Raw genomic sequence first — 20677 nt, forward strand, 5'->3', positions numbered from 1 at the left:
GTCTTTCGCGAGCGTGCTGGCGTCGTTTGTCTGCTTGGGGTTGGCGTGTTGCGGGGAAATAGCGCTCGTCTTCGTCTCAGACGTAAGGTCGAAGCCCGACGTGTCCCCCGCTGGGGCGCCGACGTTGTCGACTTGCTCGACAACCGACAAGGTGTCGCCTCCTGCTTGGCCATGGTTGCCCCGCCTCCTCCTCCGTCGGTGGGGGAGGTGACGGGACAAACACGGATGTTGTTCTTCCGCCATGTGGGGAAGACCTCGTTGATTCCGCCGCCGGCGGGCGGGCTGACGGCCGCCATTGTCGCTGTCGCACGGCGGAGGAAGGAGTATCATGTCGTAGCCGCCGTCGAGGGACATGAACTCAAGACTCCCGAAACGGAGCATCGTCCTGGGTTGGAAAGGTTGCTGGAGACTACCCATCTGGAGCTTGACGGGAAGCTGTTCGTCAACACGCAGCAGGCCCCTACCTGGCGCGCCAACTGTCGGCGTTTCGACCCCGGGGGGTCCCTGGACCGACGAGTAAATTGTCGCTGCGTGTCCCAGCCCAGATGGGTCGGCGCGAGACAGGACACAAAGGGGGGAGAACAGTAAGGGGAAACAGTGGCCTTCATGTTGTTCTGCGCCCAGGGCGGATGGATGCGCTTGCAGTAGGGGGTTACAAGCGTTCGCGTGGGAGAGAGAGAGGGCGAGAGCCTTATGCGTCGGCCCGTTCTCCCGTGCGGCCAACCTTCTCGTACGAGAGCCCTGGACCTTCCTTTTATAGGCGTAAGGAGAGGGTCCAGGTGTACAATGGGGGGTGTAGCAGTGTGCTAACGTGTCTAGCAGAGAGGAGCTAGAGCCCTAAGTACATGCCGTCGTGGCAGTCGGAGAGGTTTTGGCACCCTGTTCATGTGATGTCGTGGCCGTCGGAGGAGAGCTGGAGCCCTGCGGAAGTACAGGTGTCGGGGCTGTCGGATCCTTGCTGACGTCTCCTTGCTAACGTAAGGGGCTGGGAGCTGCCGTCGTCATGGAGCGTGCGGGGTGTCATCATTACTTGTTTACTGGGGCGAGCCAGATGGGACGCCGGTCTTGTTCCCCGTAGCCTGAGCTAGCTAGGGGCAGGGTAATGATGGCCCCCCTAGCGACGTGGCCGGTCCGGACCCAAGTTTGGGCGAGGTGGCGATTCCTCTGAGGTCGAGGTTGAGTCCGAGCCCTGGGGTCGGGCGAGGCGGAGTCCATCGTCTTCCGCAGCCGAGGCTGAGTCCGAGCCCTGGGGTCGGGCGAGGCGGAGTTCGTCGTCTTCCGAAGCCGAGGCTGAGTCCGAGCCCTAGTGTCGGGCAAGGCGGAGTTCGTCGTCTTCCGAAGCCGAGGCTGAGTCCGAGCCCTGGGGTCGGGCGAGGCGGAGTTCGTCGTCTTCTAAGTCGTGGTTGAGTCCGAGCCCTGGGGTCGGGCGAGGCGAAGTCCATCTTCCGAGGCCGAGACGGGGGCCGAACCCTGGGGTCGGGCGAGGCGGAGCTTCCTATGTCGCCCGAGGCTAGACTTAGCCGCTGTCGACCTCACTCTGGCGAGTGGCACGGCAGTCGGAGCAGGGCAGGTGGCGCTGTATTCCTGTCGGGTCGGTCAGTGGAGCGGCAAAGTGACTGTGGTCACTTCGGCCCTGTCGACTGAAGAGCGTGCGTCAAGATAAGATGTCAGGCGATCCTTGCATTAAATGCTCCTGCGATATGGTCGGTTGGTGTGGTGATTTGGCCAAGGTTGCTTCTCCGCGAAGCCTACCCGAGCTATGCCTCGGGCGAGTCGACGGTGCGTCCGTTGCTTGAGGGGACCCTCGGGCGAGGCGTGAATCTTCCGGGGTCGACTGTCTTTGCCCGAGGTCGGGCTCGGGCGAGGCAAGATCATGTCCCTTGAGTGGACTGAGCCTTGACCTTAATCGCGCCCATCAGGCCTTTGCAGCTTTGTGCTGATGGGGGTTACTAGCTGAGATTTAGGAGTCTTGGGGGTACCCCTAATTATGGTCCCCGACATATATCTTTGACTATTTGCAAAAGAATTTTGAAAAAGAATGTCCAAAACATTTGCAAAAACAAAACAAGTGGTGTAAACGGGTCCAAAATTTTAAATATGAAGAAAGCATCCATGCACATCCTATGAGAATGAATATTGGTTCAATTCTAAGTAACCTTTACACTTACATTATGCAAACTAGTTCAATTATGCACTTATACATTTGCTTTGGTTTGTGTTGGCATCAATCACCAAAAAGGGGGAGATTGAAAGGGAAATAGGCTTACACCTTTTCCTAATTAATTTTGGTGGTTGAATTGCCCAACACAAACAATTGGACTAACTAGTTTGCTCTAGATTATAAGTTCTACAGGTGCCAAAGGTTCACAACAAACCAATAAAAAGACCAAGAAAGGATTCAAATAAAGAGAGCAAAAGACAACCGAAGTGTGCCCTGGTCTAGCGCACCGGACAGTGTCCGGTGCACCAGGGAACCAGACTCAAAACTTGCCACCTTCGGGAAATCTGGTAGCCGCTCTGCTATAATTCATCGGACTGTCTGGTGCACCAGCGGAGCAACGGCTACTTCGCGCCAACGGTCGTCTGCAGAGAGCAGTTAATGCGCTACAGTGCGCGCAGAAGTCAGAGCAGAGCCAGAAGGCGCACCGGACAGTCTACAGGACCTGTCCGGTGCACCACCGGACAGTCTGGTGGCCCAGATGTCAGAAGCTCCAACGGTCAGAATCCAACGGCCGGGTGACGTGGCTGGCGCACCGGACAGTGTCCGGTGGCGCACCGGACTGTCCGGTGCGCCATGCGACAGCAGCCTCCACCAACGACTCCTTTGGTGGTTGGGGCTATAAATACCCCCAACCACCCACCATTCATTGCATCCAAATTTTCAGCCTTCACACCTCATACAAGAGCTATAGCATTCAATACAAGACACAAACAAAGAGATCAAATCCTCTCCCAAGTCCGGAATCACTCCAACCAAATTAGTGACTAGAGAGAGACATTTGTGTTCATTTGAGCTCTTGCACTTGGATTGCTTTTCTTCTTCTTTCTTTCTTGATTCCAACTCAATTGTAACCAAGACAAGAGACACCAATTGTGTGGTGGTCCTTGTAGCGGACTTAGTGTCACATTTGATTGAAGAGAAAGGCTCACTCGGTCTAGGTGACCGTTTGAGAGAGGGAAAGGGTTGAAAGAGACCCGGTCTTTGTGACCACCTCAACGGGGAGTAGGTTTGCAAGAACCGAACCTCAGTAAAACAAATCACCGTGTCATCCGCCTTATTTACTTGTGATTTGTTTTCGCCCTCTCTTTCGGACTCGTTTATATTTCTAACGCTAACCCCGGCTTGTAGTTGTGCGTAAAGTTTGTAAATTTCAGATTCACCCTATTCACCCCCTCTAGGCGACTTTCAGAATCAAAATGGGAAGACAAACCTTTTGGAGAGGTGGATTCATCGTTTGGTCTCCATCGTTCATTTTCTTCTTCTTCCTTCAAAGGGTTAGTTTCACAAATACCAAAGGAAGTAGAAGCACAAAATAAACCATCATGTTTGGACTCATAAAATTTGGTTTTAATTCTAGTCCAAATATCATGCACATCACAAATAGGTTCATCATATCTTATTATGAAGGCACGATAATATTCTTTGCTAAGAGATTTACTTAAGATGTCATAAGCTAGATAGTTTAAGCGTATACATCTTAGATCTTACTCGGAAGCATTTTTTCTATCATAGCTAGAAGGAATGATACTCTTGTCTAGAATTTGTTCTAATTGTGGATCTACGATTCTAAAAGCATTTATTACCCTAGTAGACCATGAATTATAATTAGAACAATCGGAAAGTAATATCTCAAGAGTTACCTCATTGTTTCCTTCAGAGGTGTCTTCTTGTTCTTTTGGGATCTTCTACGAGCCATCACTTCGAGTTGTTAGACTCAATATGAAGTGCCTAGCTCCGATACTAATTGAAAGTCACCTAGAGGGGGGTGGATAGGCGAAACCTAAAAATTATAATACTAAATCCAAACTAGATCCCTTGATTAGTAGTTAGAACAAGATTCACAATTATCGGAGTATAAAACTAAGTCCTTTGTTTGCAACGAGTATTGTTTCCAAAGAGTGTGGAATTTAATCAATAACAATACTACTAGAAATGTTAGTGGAGAATAATGCAAGAGAGCTTAGATAAGAAGACAATAAACACAAGTTCTTTCTTGCAAGGAGTTGCTTCTCTAAATGAGAATTTAACTTGAAGCAACACAATATAATATAAGAAAAGAGTAGCGCAAGAGAACGTAGAGAGGGAGAGAACAAACAAACCACAAGCAATAAGCACAAGAGATTGGATTAGGTAGGATCGAGTCGGTTTAAATCAATAGCAAGTCAAAATATATCTCAATCCCACTCAATCCACATGGATTGGAAATAAACCGAACTTGGTCTAAATTTGACTGGCTTGTCTTAATCAAAAATTTTATAATTAATGTTAATTTTAAATGTGATACTGTTTTATCCTATAATATACTTTAAATGTGGCTTTGGATTTTGGCAAAAAAAAAGGACGAGCCAATTAAATTTGGCAAAAAAATCAAATGAATTCTAATTTAGGACGAAAGTAAAATTTTATTTCCTAAAATATGTGTCGTATTTGAGGTATCCTGTTGAAGATATTTATGTTTGTTTTAATTTCAATCTATATAAGTGTCTGTTCGGTTCCGGGGGATTGAACACCTGGAACAATTTCTAGCTGGATTGATAATTTTTTTAAGGTTTGATGAGCTAAAGCAATTTCGGGAAAAATCCAGCACAAACGAATATGCTCTAAATTGGAGGAGATTGAGAGAGATTTGATCCAACGGTTAAAATATTTATCAATACCTTAGATTATATGAAACCAGCTAGCCGTAATGAAACCCACGTTTGCTGGCGTATGACACGAGCCATGCCGTGCTCGAGACGCGTTGCCCAGTCGCTCACCAACTTTGACCCACCGCATCACCCCACCCCTTCGCGCCGCACCACGGCACCAGCATCACACAGGACAGGACCAAGCCCACGCGACCCGCCGACGCGTTGGCGTAACGGTCCAACCAATGGCCGGGTTCGCGCGCGCCACCGCCCCCGCGTCCCCGTCACCGGCGGCGGCGCTGCTCACCGGCGAGCGCCTCGTGGTCTTCCTCTTCGCGGCCCGCGTGGCACTCGCGGCCCCGGTGCACCTCGCCGCGGCGCTCGCGGTCCTCGTGGCGGCCGCCCTCGCCGTCGAGCTCGCCGTGGACGGCTCCGGCTCCGCCCCGCTTCGCCGCTTCAGGACCAGGTGCGGGCGGGCAGGCTGCGCACCTCCTCTCTCTCTCTCGTCCGGTGCTGTCCCTCTCCCTTATCGCCGTCCAATTGGGTCGGGGATCTTCGGGATTCGGTTTCGTGCGGATCCCGGTATCGTGTGGGTATCTTATTGATGCGGAGTAAATTGAAGTGAAGCTCCCCAACAAAGGCTAGGGCCAGGGGTGTAGGAGCTCCTTTTTAAGCGAGTGGTAGTGAAGTGCTCAAAGCTCCTGGTGGAGCAGGAAAACCTGAAGGCTGATTCGTGCGGGTGATGATCAAATTCAGAATTCTTCAGCGTGTGGGCTGCATTGCACGCGTTAAAATTGGGAAGCAAATATGCATTATAGGTGCGCTGGAGACAGCGTCATGCGTAAGGTCTGACTTCGTATCCAGTCAGGTTGTCGGCTTTGACATGCAATCCAATTGTGGTTCGCTCTCCATGGCATCGAAATGTGCCTTAGTGTCTAGTAACTATCCAGTGGACTCCTTTTCAGATTAATTGGGACTCTGTGATATCCGAGACCACTTGCATGCTCTCTTGGGGCTACACCGCCTGTACCCTAATGTAGTTGCTAAGCTCTTAGTTCGCCTCTTGCGATGTATGCTTGCTTTGTAGTGTATACTCGATAAGTGCTCTTATCTGTGCTTCTAGCAAGACAAATAAAAAAGGAAAGCCATTACAATGATGTATTGTGTGCTACAGGCCAGGTGCTTCGTCAGGCATACTTCTTGGCGCCACTACTCTGCCCAGCGTCATGCTTTCTCGGTTAATTCAACTGTCAAGGCTCCTACCAGCTGATCCTAATGGACCTAAAGGTGTGTTTCTATTTTGTTGTCTTGATCGTGTTGGCTATTAAATGAAGATCTGCCTCAATCCCACATTCAAATTTAACAATTCAAAGGGTTTCGAAGTGATATTTGTTATCTATTTCATTGTCCATCAGTTTCTTTAATGTCATGGACACAATTTGCTAATTATAATCTGTCTTACATTTCCAGAATTTGCATACCTGGAAATGCAGTACTGGGCAGCATCAATCAGCTGTCTCAGTGTGCTAGCTTTATTCCTTTGGCATCTACAGAAGTCTCCCAGCAATGGGATCTCTAAACATTTGGAGTACGGCTCATTGTTTATAGTTTTATATCTCATGACATTCTTTTTGTCCTTTCTACTGAAGACTGATGAAGGTAACACACATGTGTAACCCACATTTAAATGTAATTTAGGTCCAGCATACTGCATAACCAAGGAAGTTCTCAAACTGATCTACTTGCTGGATTTATTGTAGGCTTGATGGTAACGACCAATATGGCGTATATGCTCTGTCATGGAGTGGCTGCTGTGATCTTAATCAAGCATATCCTAGAGAAGTTTCCCTCATGCGCATCTTTTGGTTTGTAACTAAAGCCTAAGATGTAACTAGAACTTCATTTCCCTTCTTTTTCATTGTGCCTAGTTTCATGTGCTAGTAGAAATTCATTATATATCTTATATACAGGTCTAATAATCGCTTGTGGTCTTCTTGGACTTATTCACTCCCCCCCCCTCATGTATGTACACTTTTGCATATTTCAGGGGAGGCGCTTTTGGTGTCAGGTGGTCTTGTTCTCTACTTTGGTGATATGTTGGCACATACACTTTCAAAGGTATGCTTTATTCTACCAGCTAGTGACAAAGATGATTCTTTATTTGCTTAATTATTTTCCCTTGCATTTGTGATGTCAGATGGAGTTCTCCATGTCATCAAAAGCATTCATTCACACACCTCAAACTAGAAGCGATATGACCGCAATTATTCAGGTAGGGTTGCTTTTGATTGTGTGACATGAGTCCCATTGCACATTTATGCTTACCCGCTTTCATTCTGGTAGGGGATTTTACTTGTCCTTTTTCTACTTCCGTTACTATACAAGAGTTCTCTTAAAGTTTGGTATTGCTGGACAAAGGAGAGAAAGCAACAAACACAAACACCTGAGGAACATAAGCGAATAAGAATTGATTCTGCCATATTCTATATCTCGTTGGCGGTGGTGTTAATATTTTTACTGCCATCATGGACACACCTTGTCCAAGGCCTCAAAGTGCATCCTTTTGTTTGGTAAGCATCACAGTTCACCTCTTTATGAGAAGAGGCTAGAAGGCATGCACATGGCCATGCGTCTGTTTGTCAATACACTTCATTTAATTTAACACTCTTAAATTGAATATCCCCTGTGTTTAAATATAGTTGTTTTGTTAATGGGATTCCACATGTCAAATTATATATTCTATGATATAATAGCAAAGTTATTTTGTTCATCTTATACCTGCACTATCAAGGAGTGTTTGGAAACGAAGTATTTCAAAACCATGGTTTTGGAATACTACGGTTTTAAGATGCCATGAGCCCATGACACAACCATAGTATTTTTTACATCACTCTTAGCAATACGTGTTTGGAGACAAAGTATCTCAAACTATGGTATTAGTGGGAAACCCTAACTCAGGGTTGAGTGTTTGTATTAATAGACCAAGTTAGATGGGTCTGGCCCATTACACAGGGGTGAGACTTTAATTACAAGGGCTAATCCCAAAACCCTAACAGGTACTCTACCCCCCTCGCAGTCTCAACTCTATCCTGTACAGATGTCGAGATTGGATCGAAGTCGGTGAATACACTCGGCGGTAGCCCCTTGGTGAAGATGTCGGTGAACTGTAGCGTGGTGAGGACGCTGAGAACCCCAATGTCACTGGTAGTGACACTCTCGCGGACGAAGTGCAGGTCGATTTCCACGCGCTTCGTGCTCTGATGCTGCACGAGATTGGTGGAGAGGTAGACCACACCGACGTTGTCGCAGTAGACGAGGGTGACACGCTGTAGGGGGTTGTGGAGCTCCTAGAGTAGCTGGTGCAGCTAGGAGGCCTCTGCCACGCCGTTGGCTACAACACGGAACTCGGTCTCTACACTGGAGCGGGAGACGACGGGCTACCGCTTGGTGGCCCAACGAGGTTGGCGCCCAAGAACACGACATAACCGGAAGTGGACCGGCGCATGTCGGGATAGTCAACCCAGTCAGAGTCAGTGTAGACTACGAGCTCTAACGTTTGGGAGGGTTGGAGTAGAAGGTTGTAGTCGAGGGAGTCGCAGCGGTAGCGTAGGATCCGCTTGAGAGCGGTGAGATGGGGCTCTCGCGGGGTGTGCATATGCAGGCACACCTGCTGGACAGTGTAGGCGATGTCGGGCCTGGAGAAGGTTAGGTACTGGAGCGTGCCGGTTAGGCTCCGGTAGGATGACCGGAGGCCCGTCGTCCTTAGAGAGCTTCGCCTGGGTGTCGACAGGCGTGGAGCAGGGCTTGCAGTCGAACATGCCAGCCCGCTTCAGGATGTCGATGGCGTACTGGCGCTGGTGGAGGAAGAGACCCTGAGGCCGGCTCTCGGCAGTGATGCTGAGGAAGTGGTGAAGAGGCCCTAGGTCCATCATCGTGAACTCTCGTTGAAGGGCGGCGATCCTGCGCTGTAGAAGGTCGGCGGTGAATGCCGTGAGCACAATGTCGCCGCGCCGGTTGATGAACAGGGACATGTTCGACTTGGCCTCGACAAGCCGATGGAGGCCAAGTAGGAGGCAGAGCGACTATACCATGCCCGTGGCACCTGCTTGAGGCCGTACAGGGAGCGGTTCAACCAACAGACCAGGTTCGAACGAGCGGTGTCGATGAAGCCGGTGGGCTGGCTGCAGTAGACAGTCTTCGTTAGAGTGCCGTAGAGGAAGGCATTTTTGACATCAAGCTGATGGATCGTCCAATCCCAGTAGAGGGAGAGGACGACTCGAACGATGGCGAACTTGACGATGGGGCTGAAGGTCTCGTCGTAGTCCACTCCGGGACGCTAGGTGATGCCCTAACGGTCCTTGTAGCGGTCGAGGGAGCCGTCCGAGGTCAGCTTGTGGCGAAAGAGCTACTTGCCCGTGACCACGTTGGTGCCTGGTGGACACGGCATCAGATCCTAGGTGTGGTTGGCCAGCAGGGGCCGCGTAGCCGCCAGTGGGGATCGTCGAGGGCGGCGCGAACAGAGGAGGGAACCGGGGAGGCATCCGGAGGAGTGGCAGCCGTGTTGACTGCCTGTCAGCCGCCAGGATCAGCTAGTCGATGGGGCGGAGAACGCCGACTTCACGACAAGTCACCATCGGGTGGACGTGCCCGGGGTCACGGTGGATGACGATCGGGTGGTACACAGAAGGCTCGGTGCGGGCCAACGGGTCGTCAGGAGCCAAGGGAGGGGCCAGCTCGTGGCGGTGGTAGACGAGGGCAGGGTCGGCGAAGCGAGCCGCGCTCGTCGACGGTGCCGGTTCGGCGGGGCCCGAGGGAGTGGCCCGTTCGCGGCGGTGGTAGACGAGAGTGGAGTCGGCGAAGCGGTCCTCACGTGGAGCGGGCGTGGTCGACGGGCCGTGTGTGGCGTTGGCGTGGTCGACGGGGCCGCACGCGGCGTGGGAAGAGACGCGAGCGGGGGACACGTGGTGCGGGTAACGACGCAAGGCGGGGCGTCTAGGTCGCACGTGGTGAGGGTAGAGGCGCGAGCGGTGGCGTCTAAGCCTACGGAGAAGCAGACGGGAGCGACCAGGGTTGAGGGAGAACCGGATCAGACTCAAGGAGAGAGTCGAGATCGACGAGTGGGGAGGAGCCAGCAAGGGGAAACACATCTTCGTCGAAAACGACGTGACAAGAGATGAGTATGCGGTGGGTGGCGAGGTCAACTGGTCAAGACATCGATACCCCTTGTGGTTAGGGGAGTAACCGAGGAAGAGACAGCGAGTGGAGCGAGGAGATAACTTATGGGGAGCGATGAAGTGTTGTAATAGCAGGCACAACCGAACACGCGAAGGTGGTTGTAGGAGGGGGCTGTGCCATACAAGGCGAAGTGGGGAGTGGGATGGCTCACCGCCTTCAAGGGGAGGCGATTGAGATGTGTAGCGGTGTTCAGGGCCTCTGCCTAGTAGCTGGCAGGGTGAGACACCTGAAAGAGGAGGCAGCGGATCTAGTTGGTGGTGGTGCGAATGATGCATTCTGCTCGGACGTTCTGGGAAGAGGTGTAAGGGCACGAGAGACGCAATTGAACGCCGTGGGAGAGGAAGGAGCGAGAGGCGTTGTTGTCAAACTCTCGGTTGTTATCGCACTGAAGGGCACAAACCGGGCGACCGAACTGGGTGGAGACCCAGGCGAAGAAGTGAGTGAGGGTGACGAACGTGTCGGACTTTAGCCGAAGAGGAAAAGTCCAAAGAAAGTGAGAAAAATCATCCAAAATCACCAAGTAGTATTTATATCTAGAAAGACTTGAGTATAGGAGAAATCTAGAGATCACAATGAACTAAATCAAAAGCCTGCTCAGCTCTAGAAGTAGTAGGAAATGGGAGACGAGTATGTCGGCCTAACTGACAAGCATGATAGAAGCCCTCAGAATGTCACCCTACTACATGAAATATCTAAATTACTGGTGAGCTTGGTCATGACATCGGGTCCTGGATGGCCGAGACGACGATGCCAAGTGGTGGAGGAGGTGGTGGAGACCATAACGGGTTGGGAGGACGCGCCGGTGGAGGAAGGCTGAAGCATGTAGAGGGGCCCCGAGCTATCACAGATTCACAGCGGACGAGGGGGGTCCTGGTGGCCAGATCCTTCACAGAGAAACCAAAAGGGTCAAACTCAATGGAACAAGAATTGGCGATGGTGAACCGACGAACAGAAAGAAGATTGTGAGTAATGTGAGGAGCTACGAGAACATTGTTGAGATAGAACGGTCCAAGGAGAACCGAGGCACATACTGAGGTGTCCGGCAGAGTGGAACTGTTTCCAATGACGATCGATGAGGGATGGGAGGGATGGGGGAGGAGCGGGATAACATGCTAGTGGTGGAGGTGGTGTGGTAAGACACACCGGAGTCGACCACCCAGTCGGACGGGGGTGGTCATCGCCATAGTGCTGAAGGCGGCGGCGAGGGCGGCTGGGTCCCACCCTCCAGCCAGTCGGGGTGGGAGCTGGGGCGGAGGCGGAGGGGCACGCCGTAGGGAGGCACAGTCAGGAGGGCCAGCGTAGGAGGGCGGGAGGCACTCGAGGCCTGGCCCGACCACATGGTGATGGTCTCGGTCCAGGGGTTGCAGAATGACGGCTATGCCTGGCCGCCACCCCGATCGGAGGGACCACCTCGGGGAGCCGTCGTTCCCGCGGCCGCCCTTGCGGGAACGGCAACCTCCGTTGGCATTGGAAGCCAGAGGAGGGGCCGCAGGAGCGGCGAGTGGAGTGCGGGTAGTGGCCCCAGTCGACGGAGGGCTAGGGGCCTGGCCTCCCGAGGGTGCCTGACCGCCTGGAGGAGCACTATAGTGGGCCAGCGCTAGAGCAGGGTGTAAGTGCAATCAACCCTAACTGAGGGTTTTGGTGATCTAATGACAAAACAAATAAGGGTACTAACGAGTATGCTCCTAGTATATGCTCAGAATGTACAGGAACTAAAGGAGTCACAGCCATTGTTGAGAAATCAAATAGGAAGTTTCAAGGACAAAGAAAATACATAAGCGGTACCCTTGTAAAGACTCTATGCGACAGACGTATAAAATTTTATGTATATCTTGAGTCGCATGATCTAATTCTTCCTTAGTAGTTTTCGCACAGGTAATGGTGTAATGGTGTTTGCTATAGATCAGGCCTCCAAATTCAAAAGCTATTTTGAAAACCAAAATCTCTTAAGCGCTCTGTTTCTGACCGTTGTTAGGTTTGAGAAACTGAGAGTGTTCTTGTTGAAAAGCACTTGAACTTCTTCATCTGCAGTTGAGTTTTTTCAGCTGAGTTAAACTTCAGCTGAGTTGAACTTCAGCTGAGTTGAACTTCTTCAACTACAGTTGAGCTTTTTCAGCTACAGTTGAGCTTTCTCAACAGTAGTTAAACTTCAACTTCAATTGTAAACCTCTCTGACCATACACCAGTGGAACCTGCCTCCGGGGCAGTTGAACTGGGGTTTTCTCTCCTGAACTTTCTGGTAAAGACCAGTTGAACTGGTCCCCAGGGGCAGTTCAACTGGTTCCTGACCCCTCTGCTCAGACTGTCCAGCAGTCTGCCAGTCAGACAAGCTGACAGATATGCCAGGGCGGTTCAACCGGTTTTGGTCAAATTGACCAGACTGTGCAGCAGTCTGCCAGGGGCGGTTGAACCGCCCCCTAGGGCGGTTCAACAGGTTCCGATTCGAAAAATCTGGTCAAACGGCTAGTTTTGAGCCGTGACTATATATATAGACCCCCACACCTCTCTATTTAATGCTGCTGGTCACCCCCACATTCATTGCTCACCTAACTTGAGACAAAGGCACACTTCTTCCTCTCTCACCCAAACTTGCTCTAGATTCAACTCGTTTGAAGGAGCCCTTTGGTGTGAGGTTTGTGCTTGTGCTCACAGATTTGGTTTTCCTCTCCCATCTCATTCTAATCTCTTGATCTTGTTGCAAACACATCTTGTGCGATTTTGGTGTTCTTGAAACCCTAGAGTTTCAAGACGGTTTGAGGTTGCTTGGGAGTCTCCAAATTTGTGGACGACCCCAAGAAGTTTGTAATCCCCGCTCTTGTGAGCAACGTTTGAGAAAAAGAATCCCTTGACCTTGGTGGTCGGGTTGTGGAGGATTAGGGTTGAAAAAGACTCGGCCCTTTGTGGGCTCCTCAACGGGGAGTAGGACACCTTTGTGGTGTGGCCGAACCTCGGGATAAATCTTGTGTCTTGTGTTCCTGCTCGTTCTGTGATTGTGTTTTTGTTTGGCAAGATAGACATATGGGTTTGCTCGTCGGGTGGATCTTGTGGTGAAATAACTCTCGTATCTTCACCATCCACACTTTTCTTATCGCTTGAATTTTTCCTCTATAAGAAATTCATATTATATTTTTCGCATAGTTCATAGTCTAGATTTACTTTAACAGTTGGACTGGTTCAGAGTAGTTCAACTTGCCCGTGTAGCAGTTGAACTGGTCTGCACCAGTTGAACTGTAGTTTTAATAGTATTTCGAAGTTTGTGGTGATAATTTTCAGGTTTAGCCTATTCACCCCCCTCTAGGCTACTTTCACAGGGGCCTCAGTCTCCATGGTGAGCTCCTCGAGGAGAAGCTCGTTGCGGACGGCGTAGAAGGCGGGGAAGGGCACGATCCTTTTGTGAGAGCATTCAGGTGGCCGTAGCGGGGGCTGAGGTCACACAAAAGGTTCAGCACCAAGTACGGTCGGCGATGGGCTCGTCGAGGTCGTGGAGAGAGTCCGCCATGCCCTTCATTTGGCGGCAGTATTCTCCCACAGAGAGATCCTCTGAGAGAACTGGTGAAACTAGGCATCGAGGTGGAGCGCCTGAGCCTCCCGGTTCTCGAGGAACTGTCCCTCGAGAGCGAGCCACGCCTAGAAAGTAGTGTCCGCCTGGTCCGGATGATGTCCTGTAGCTCAACGGTGATGGTGCTGTGGAGCCACGAGAGGACCACGCTATCCATCTGGTACCACGATGGAGACAGCGGGGCGACGAGGTCGTCGAGGACGTGGTCGGTGAGAGCGTACAGCCGAAGCGTGAGAACGACCTGAGCTCGCCAACGAGGGTAGTGGGAGGACGTCAACGACCCGAGCACAGTGGTGGTGCGGGCCGCCGCGGCTGCACTGGCCGCGGCCGCGGCGTTGGACGCGGCAGGGTTGAAAGTCACCTAGAGGGGCTGAAAGGCGAAACCTGTAAATTATAAACTTTGAACACGAACTTTACCCAGGGTTAGGATTAGAAACAAATAATAATGAATACGAAGTGCGGAAGAGAGTTCTTGCTATGAGTTGCTCAATCAATGCGGATAACTTTGGGAGCTAACTCAAAAGATTGTAAGCAAGAGAACATAGAGAGAGAGAGAGAAGAGGAGGAATCAAATCGTATGGTGAAGATCAACACAAATGAACACAACGATTTGTTTCCCGAGGTTCGGTTCCAATGAACCTACTCCCCGTTGAGGAGGCCACAAAGGCTGGGTCTTTTCAACCATTTCCCAGTCTCAATCGATCACTCAGACAGATTGTGTGCTTCTTCTTAAACTCAAGGATCACAAAGGCCCCGCAAGGATCACCACACACTTAGGTGTCTTTTGCTAGCTTTGCAAGTCACTAGAGAGTTTAGAAGGAGATGAAGAAAGCACGATTAAAAGCCAAGCAACAAGAGCAACAAATGAAACATGAATCACACTCCCTCAAGTCACTAATCACTAATGATCACTTGTCTTAAGTGTGGCACTTGAGGAGATTGAAAGCTTTGAATGTGTCTTGGAATGGATTGCTATCTCTTGTATTGAATGTGTATGAGTGGAATGCTTGGATGTGTTTAATAGAGGTGGTTGGGGTTGTATTTATTGCCACCAACCACTTCCTAGTCGTTGTTCCTTTTCTGCCAACCGCGGACGGTCCACCCCTATACATCAACGGCTGAAATCACAACGGTCAGCAGTAACGGCTATATCAACGACTACAAGTGCATTTAATGCATCGTCAGATGTCAGTCAGAGCAGTCGCGGATGGTCCAGTTGTGCACCCCGGACGATCCGCGAGGACGCTAAAAATGCACACTGGACAGTCCGGTGAATTTTAACCGCAGCGTCCTTTGCGATTCCCGAGAGCAGCAAGTTCGTCGCTGAGCAGCCTGTGCACCGAACAGTGTCCGGTGCACACTGGACAGTGTCCGATGCACACGCAGCTGGTGCTCCACTGGCTGTTTCAGCTGAACTCCTTTTGCTCTTTTTGAACTTGACTTAATTGAGTTTCTGGCACTTAGACAAGCATGTTTAGCACATGAAATAATTGATCAAGTGTCTAGAACTTACCTTCACACTTGATCCATCTAGATATACTTTTGCTTAACCTTTGTTAGTTCTCACCAAGTGTGTTGTGCATCTAATCACCAAAACAATATGGAAATAGCCCAAGGGCACATTTCCCTTTCACGTAGTCATCTTGGAAGTTGTCAATCAAGGCAAGTTAGAAAAGGATTAAAGCAAGCAACCTTGAAGTTGAGTAGGCCACGAAGGTTGGGTCTTTTTCAACCATTTCCCTCTCTCAATCAATCACTCAGTCCGATTGAGTGCTTCTTCTTAATCTCAAGGATCACAAAGACCCCACAAGGATCACCACACTTAGGTGTCTCTTGTTAGCTTTACAAGTCACTAGAGAGTTTAGAAGGAGATGAAAAAGCATGATTAAAAGCCAAGCAACAAGAGCAACAAATGAAACACGAATCACACTCTCTCAAGTCACTAATCACTAATGATCGCTTGTCTTAAGTGTGGCACTTGAGGAGATTGGAAGCTTTGAATGTATTGGAATGGATTGCTATCTCTTGTATTGAATGTGTATGAGTGGAATGCTTGGATGTGTTGAATGGAGGTGGTTGGGGTTGTATTTATAGCCACCAATCACTTCCTAGTCGTTGCTCCTTTTCTGCCAACCGTGGATGGACTACGCCCCTGGTTCGGACGGTCCGCCCCTGTACATCAACGGCTGAAATCACAACGGTCAGCAGTAACGGCTATATCAACGGCTACAAGTGCATTTAATGCATCGTCAGATGTCAGTCAGAGCAGTCGCGGACAGTCCGGCCGTGCACCCCGGACGGTCCGCGAGGACGCTAAAATGCATTTTACCGAACCCGTCACCTTCGGTTTTTCTGGTTTTTCAACGGTCGGACGGTCCGCGCTTGGTCTCAGACGGTGCTCGCTTCTCCTTCGGACAGTCCACAGTGTAAACGTTGTTTTTTCAGTGTTCCTGTCCGAGGCTCGCCCTAGTGTCGCGGACGGTCCGCTGTAAGGGCCTAGATGGTCCGTGCATAGGTGAATTTCCAAAAAGTTTCTCCTGTCCGGAATAATCTACGTTATTCCGGACAGTCGACTTAGAATAGTTGTAGATGAACTTATGCACCTGAGAAATGATCAACTAGGCAAACTAGTTAGTCCATAAGATTTGTGATGGGCGTCAAACACCAAATCAATTATGGAAAATGGTTAAGGCTATTTTCCCTTTCAAAGGTCGGGGAGGAGGGCTGGACCAACAACTGCTGCATAGGAGAGGGAGCCACCGGGGGGTAGAGGGAGTCGTCGGCGTGGTGAAGGGAGCCGCCAGGAGGGAAGAGGGAGTCGCCGCCGGCGAAGTCCGTGGTGTGGCGTGCAGTGGCGTCCGAGCCGTGGAGACCGAGGCTGGGTGCGTGGAGGTCGGGGTGCTTCACGCCTAGGATATAGTCGGCACTGACGATGGCCGCGGCGGCACAGCGAGCGGCGACGTCCGCGTCGTGGTGGCCGGGTGCGTCGAGATCGCGGATTCGCGAGTGGCTGCACCCGTGGGGGATTCGGCGGCCAAGAGGAGACTCGCGCCAGGGGAGGGATGGAGTCCGCCATGGTGGCGGCCGGAGCAGGGCGGCGGTGGCCGGCGAACTGAGAGGGGTGGCGGCGGGCTGCTGAGAGAGGAGAGGTGGCTGGCGGCTAGGAGGGGGGAGAAGAGAGAGTTGGAAACCTAGCTCTATACCATGTGGGAAACTCTAACCCTAACTCAAGGTTGGGTGTTTGTATTAATAGTCCAAGTTAGATGGGCCCAACCCATTACACAGGGGTGAGACTGTAATTACAAGGGGCTAACCCCAAAACCCTAACGGGTACACTAATGGCTTGATTGGTTGCTCGCATCATCTTGTCCTGGGCCACTATATGCGTTGACTTTGTGCAAGCTTGTGTTTGGTTGACTGTATAAGGAAGACCCGACCTGTATGAGCAGATACAAAATAAGTCATTTTGAGACTATTTGGGTGCATCTAAGCATACGACGGAATCTGGCGTACCCAGTCGGCCAAGCTCCTGCGAGCGTGGCTCGGCGTGCTCAGGCATCCAATCAGGTGGTAATAGTATTTAGTATACATATGCGAGTCTAGTCATAGGCAAAAACTTTGGGTTGGAGTAGAGTTTCAAATACTTCCAAAAATACCATGGTATCAGCAAAACCATAGTATTCAAAACAGAGTTTTTTACAATGTACCCAAACACCTTTTGGCAAAAAAGAAAATACTATGGTATTCTCCAATACCATGGTTTTACCTCAAAACTCCAAAAATACTTTGCTTCCAAACGCCCCCTTTTAGTGGTTGATAGACATAATTTAATAGGGACTCCTTGGTCTATGTGAATAGACTAGCTGGAGAACATTTTTTGAATGGACTATTTTCACGTCGTGAGATGTTATTACTTGTAAAATCTTTTTAAGACGTTCACTCATGTTTTCTTAATGCTTCATTATTTCACAGGATTGTTAACTATATGTTCACTGATTCACATGAGCGACTTGTTTTATGTGCATACTGGATATGTGTAATATATGTATCAGTTAGAAGGTTCTACAGTATATCAAAGCAAAGCAAGACAGAGAGGATTCTTTTGCGCAAGTATTATCATCTTGTCGCTGTTCTCATTTTCTCTCCTGCAGTTATATTTCAGGTAGTTTGTGCGTTTTTAGGTTTGATTTCAATCAGTCCTAAAACAAGGTTCAATTTCCAGCAAGATATTAAGTATTTTGGTCTGAAAAATATTTTGCAGCCTGCTTTCTTGGACTTGGCATTTGGTGCAGCATTTGCAGTTTTCTTGATATTGGAGATGTTACGAGTAAGAGACCCTATTCTTCTGTCTTCCCAAGTTCTTTTCCTCATTTAATTTGAGTAGCCCGTCCCTCATTTGCCCCCAACAAAATGTTAACCATGCCTCAGATTTGGGAAATATACCCTCTTGGACGTGTTGTGCATCAGTTTATGAACGCCTTTACTGATCATCGTGATTCTGAGATTCTTATTGTCAGGTAGGTGTGCTTTAATAGGCTTCATTTTCTTCATTTCGTATCCCACTTCTTGTCATGTTCTGTGGTTGAGAACCTAATATTATCGGTGTGCAGCCATTTTTCACTCTTACTGGGCTGTGCACTTCCGAAATGGATGTCATCTGGATTAAATGACCGACCACTTGCCCCTTTTGCCGGAATTCTCAGCTTGGGGATAGGTGATACCATGGTAAGTTCTGTGTCTGATCTGTTAATCACTATCTTTGATCATATCATGAATTCTTTTAGTTTTCCTTTTTACCTAGGCATCAATGATAGGGTACAAGTATGGCGTGTTAAGATGGAGCAAGACAGGAAGTGAGTCCAGTTTCTTATTCGCTATGCCCTTCTAGTCCTTGGATCTCTGGACTCTTACGCTTTAATCTTTTCTGAAATGATAGAGAAAACAATCGAGGGCACGGCAGCGGGCATAACATCGGTGCTAGCAGCCTGCTCGATCCTGGTGTCACTCTTGGCTTCCAGTGGGTACATTCTTTCGCAGGTTCGGCTTCGCTCTTGCTTCTAAGCTTGCTACCGACAACAAAACCAACAAAGCAAGCTTTAATGTAACTTACTGACCATATTTTCTCTGACACAGAATTGGCTATCGCTCCTGATAGCTGTCACATTGAGCGGGTTATTGGAGGCATACACTGCACAGCTGGACAATGCCTTCATCCCCCTCGTGTTCTATAGTCTTCTGTGTCTATAAGGGTAGCATCCTGTACATCTAACTGACCTTGATATCCTCTTTTTGTTTACACGCTATTAGTATATACGTAGTGCAATATGTTATTTCGACATTACTCACTTGGTCTCCTCGGCGCATCAACTGCCTGGTGATTCAGTTCAACAGATCACATTCTGTGTAACCCTGCCTTTCGGAAGTTGAGAGGACGTGCTCATGGTTGAGACAGTCGGTACAGGCATATGACCAGAAGTAGAAAAATAAAATGTTCTCCAGTCGTTCAGTAGAGGGTGTTTTTGGCGGAGCTGGGCAGTTGGATGCTGTACATAAAGTTTTTTTTATATGAACCTGTTGACTGTTGTTGGGACGAACAGTATTGAAACATGCTGTGATGCTGATCAATTTGATCACTCTATTTGCTCTTTCTATCCATTTTTAAATACCTCATCCATTCCACCCTCTATTTCTCCTGTTCTCTAACCATTCCCTCCAAACATTCTCTCTATCCAACTCTATCTTTACATTTTAACTAAGATATTTAACTTTTATACACCATTTTTAGAAGCTAGAATGAATAATATCTGTAATAATATTGTTATCTAGTAATCTTTACTAATATAAAGCACTAGTTTCTAGTGGCGAAGCTAGAGCACAAAATCACCCAAGCATTAAGCTCCTATTAGTAGGTTGTTACCCTACCGTGAGAAATCATTTAAGTCCAACACAACAAGAAGCCACAAGCAAGCGTAGCGCTTTCATACAGTACACATCGCTAGCTGAAGATAGACGAGCCACGAGTGAGCTATAAAATAATGGTCGTGCTCATTTTTAACTCGTGATAAAGTGTAATGCTCCGTTTGGATGTCGATATTAGAGGATATAGAGTTGAATTAGGTTTAATACCAAATCATTCATGGTATTGAAATGAGATGTAATTCTAATTTTATTGTTTGGATGTCATTGAATTGAAGTTTAGAATTGTGTGGTCCAATTCCACACAATCAAAGGGCTGATGCTCTGTATTGGAAGAACGAGTTTCTAGTTGTAGTCCAATTCCAAGGATTTGAGTCTCTGATTCCAAATTTCAATTCCACGCGCAACCAAATAGTATAATTCTAAAAAGTTTATTCCAATTCCTAATTTTGTCCTGTAATATCTACATCAAAACGGGTATAATATTTGTTCTTATCTGTTTACTATCTGATAAGTAGATCATATGTTTACTTTGATATTTAATATTAAATTATTTTTTATAGAAATTAAATATAATTGTGTGTCATAGCAACACATGAGTATTATACTAATTAGACTTGAAAGGATTAATTACGCAGTTAATATCACTGAGGAAAAAACTGTGGAGCACGTCATGGACACGCAAAGGAATCACCCAATACATATTCGTTTAAGTTTTTTTTGGTTGAGTCTAGCCATCAGGTGTTGTGAACTGTTAAACGACTAACTTTTGAGTCTATTTATATAATAATCATTTTTTGTGAAAATCATACAAAATCAATATGAATACAATCGGCCGGGTCATCGTGATAGAAGTCTATCATTTTCTAGATCCTAAACTTTATAAACTCATTTATCTTCTCTACATAAAATTTACACATCTCTACTATATTAAAGCATCAGTTTCAACGGTCGTCCCGCGTCAATTTTTTTAAAAAACCCCTATATTTCTTTAGAACCAACCCGCACTCCTATAATCTCTTCTCTAATATTATAATAAAAGAGTTTATGTAAAAAATAAGGTGAAATTATGTATAAGTGAGTGTTTGAACCTTGATTATTGGCTCCACATTTACACCT

General features: G+C 48.5%; 1 protein-coding gene across 1 annotated transcript; it reads left to right on the forward strand.

Annotated features, from left to right (window-relative positions):
- The first annotated feature begins 4965 nt into the window (after window positions 1-4965).
- Window positions 4966-19291, forward strand: LOC103626608 (dolichol kinase EVAN). Its single transcript, XM_008647016.3, has 14 exons — window positions 4966-5314; window positions 6023-6135; window positions 6319-6507; window positions 6609-6713; window positions 6896-6966; window positions 7046-7120; window positions 7192-7418; window positions 17615-17804; window positions 17904-17969; window positions 18071-18159; window positions 18253-18367; window positions 18444-18495; window positions 18579-18679; window positions 18776-19291. Exons 1-14 carry the CDS (start codon window positions 5094-5096, stop codon window positions 18887-18889), a joined length of 1728 nt encoding a protein of 575 aa, XP_008645238.1. The 5' UTR covers window positions 4966-5093; the 3' UTR covers window positions 18890-19291.
- Window positions 19292-20677: the final 1386 nt, after the last annotated feature.

This window comes from Zea mays, chromosome 5 (assembly GCF_902167145.1).
Source record: "Zea mays cultivar B73 chromosome 5, Zm-B73-REFERENCE-NAM-5.0, whole genome shotgun sequence".
NCBI lineage: Eukaryota > Viridiplantae > Streptophyta > Magnoliopsida > Poales > Poaceae > Zea > Zea mays.

Coding starts and splice junctions, on each gene's coding strand:
- LOC103626608 (XM_008647016.3), top strand. CDS start 5,094: ATGGCCGGGTTCGCGCGCGCCACCGCCCCCGCGTCCCCGTCACCGGCG. Junction 7,419..17,614: donor AAAGTGCATCCTTTTGTTTG/GTAAGCATCACA, acceptor ATTATTTCACAG/GATTGTTAACTATATGTTCA. Junction 18,680..18,775: donor GTGGGTACATTCTTTCGCAG/GTTCGGCTTCGC, acceptor TCTCTGACACAG/AATTGGCTATCGCTCCTGAT.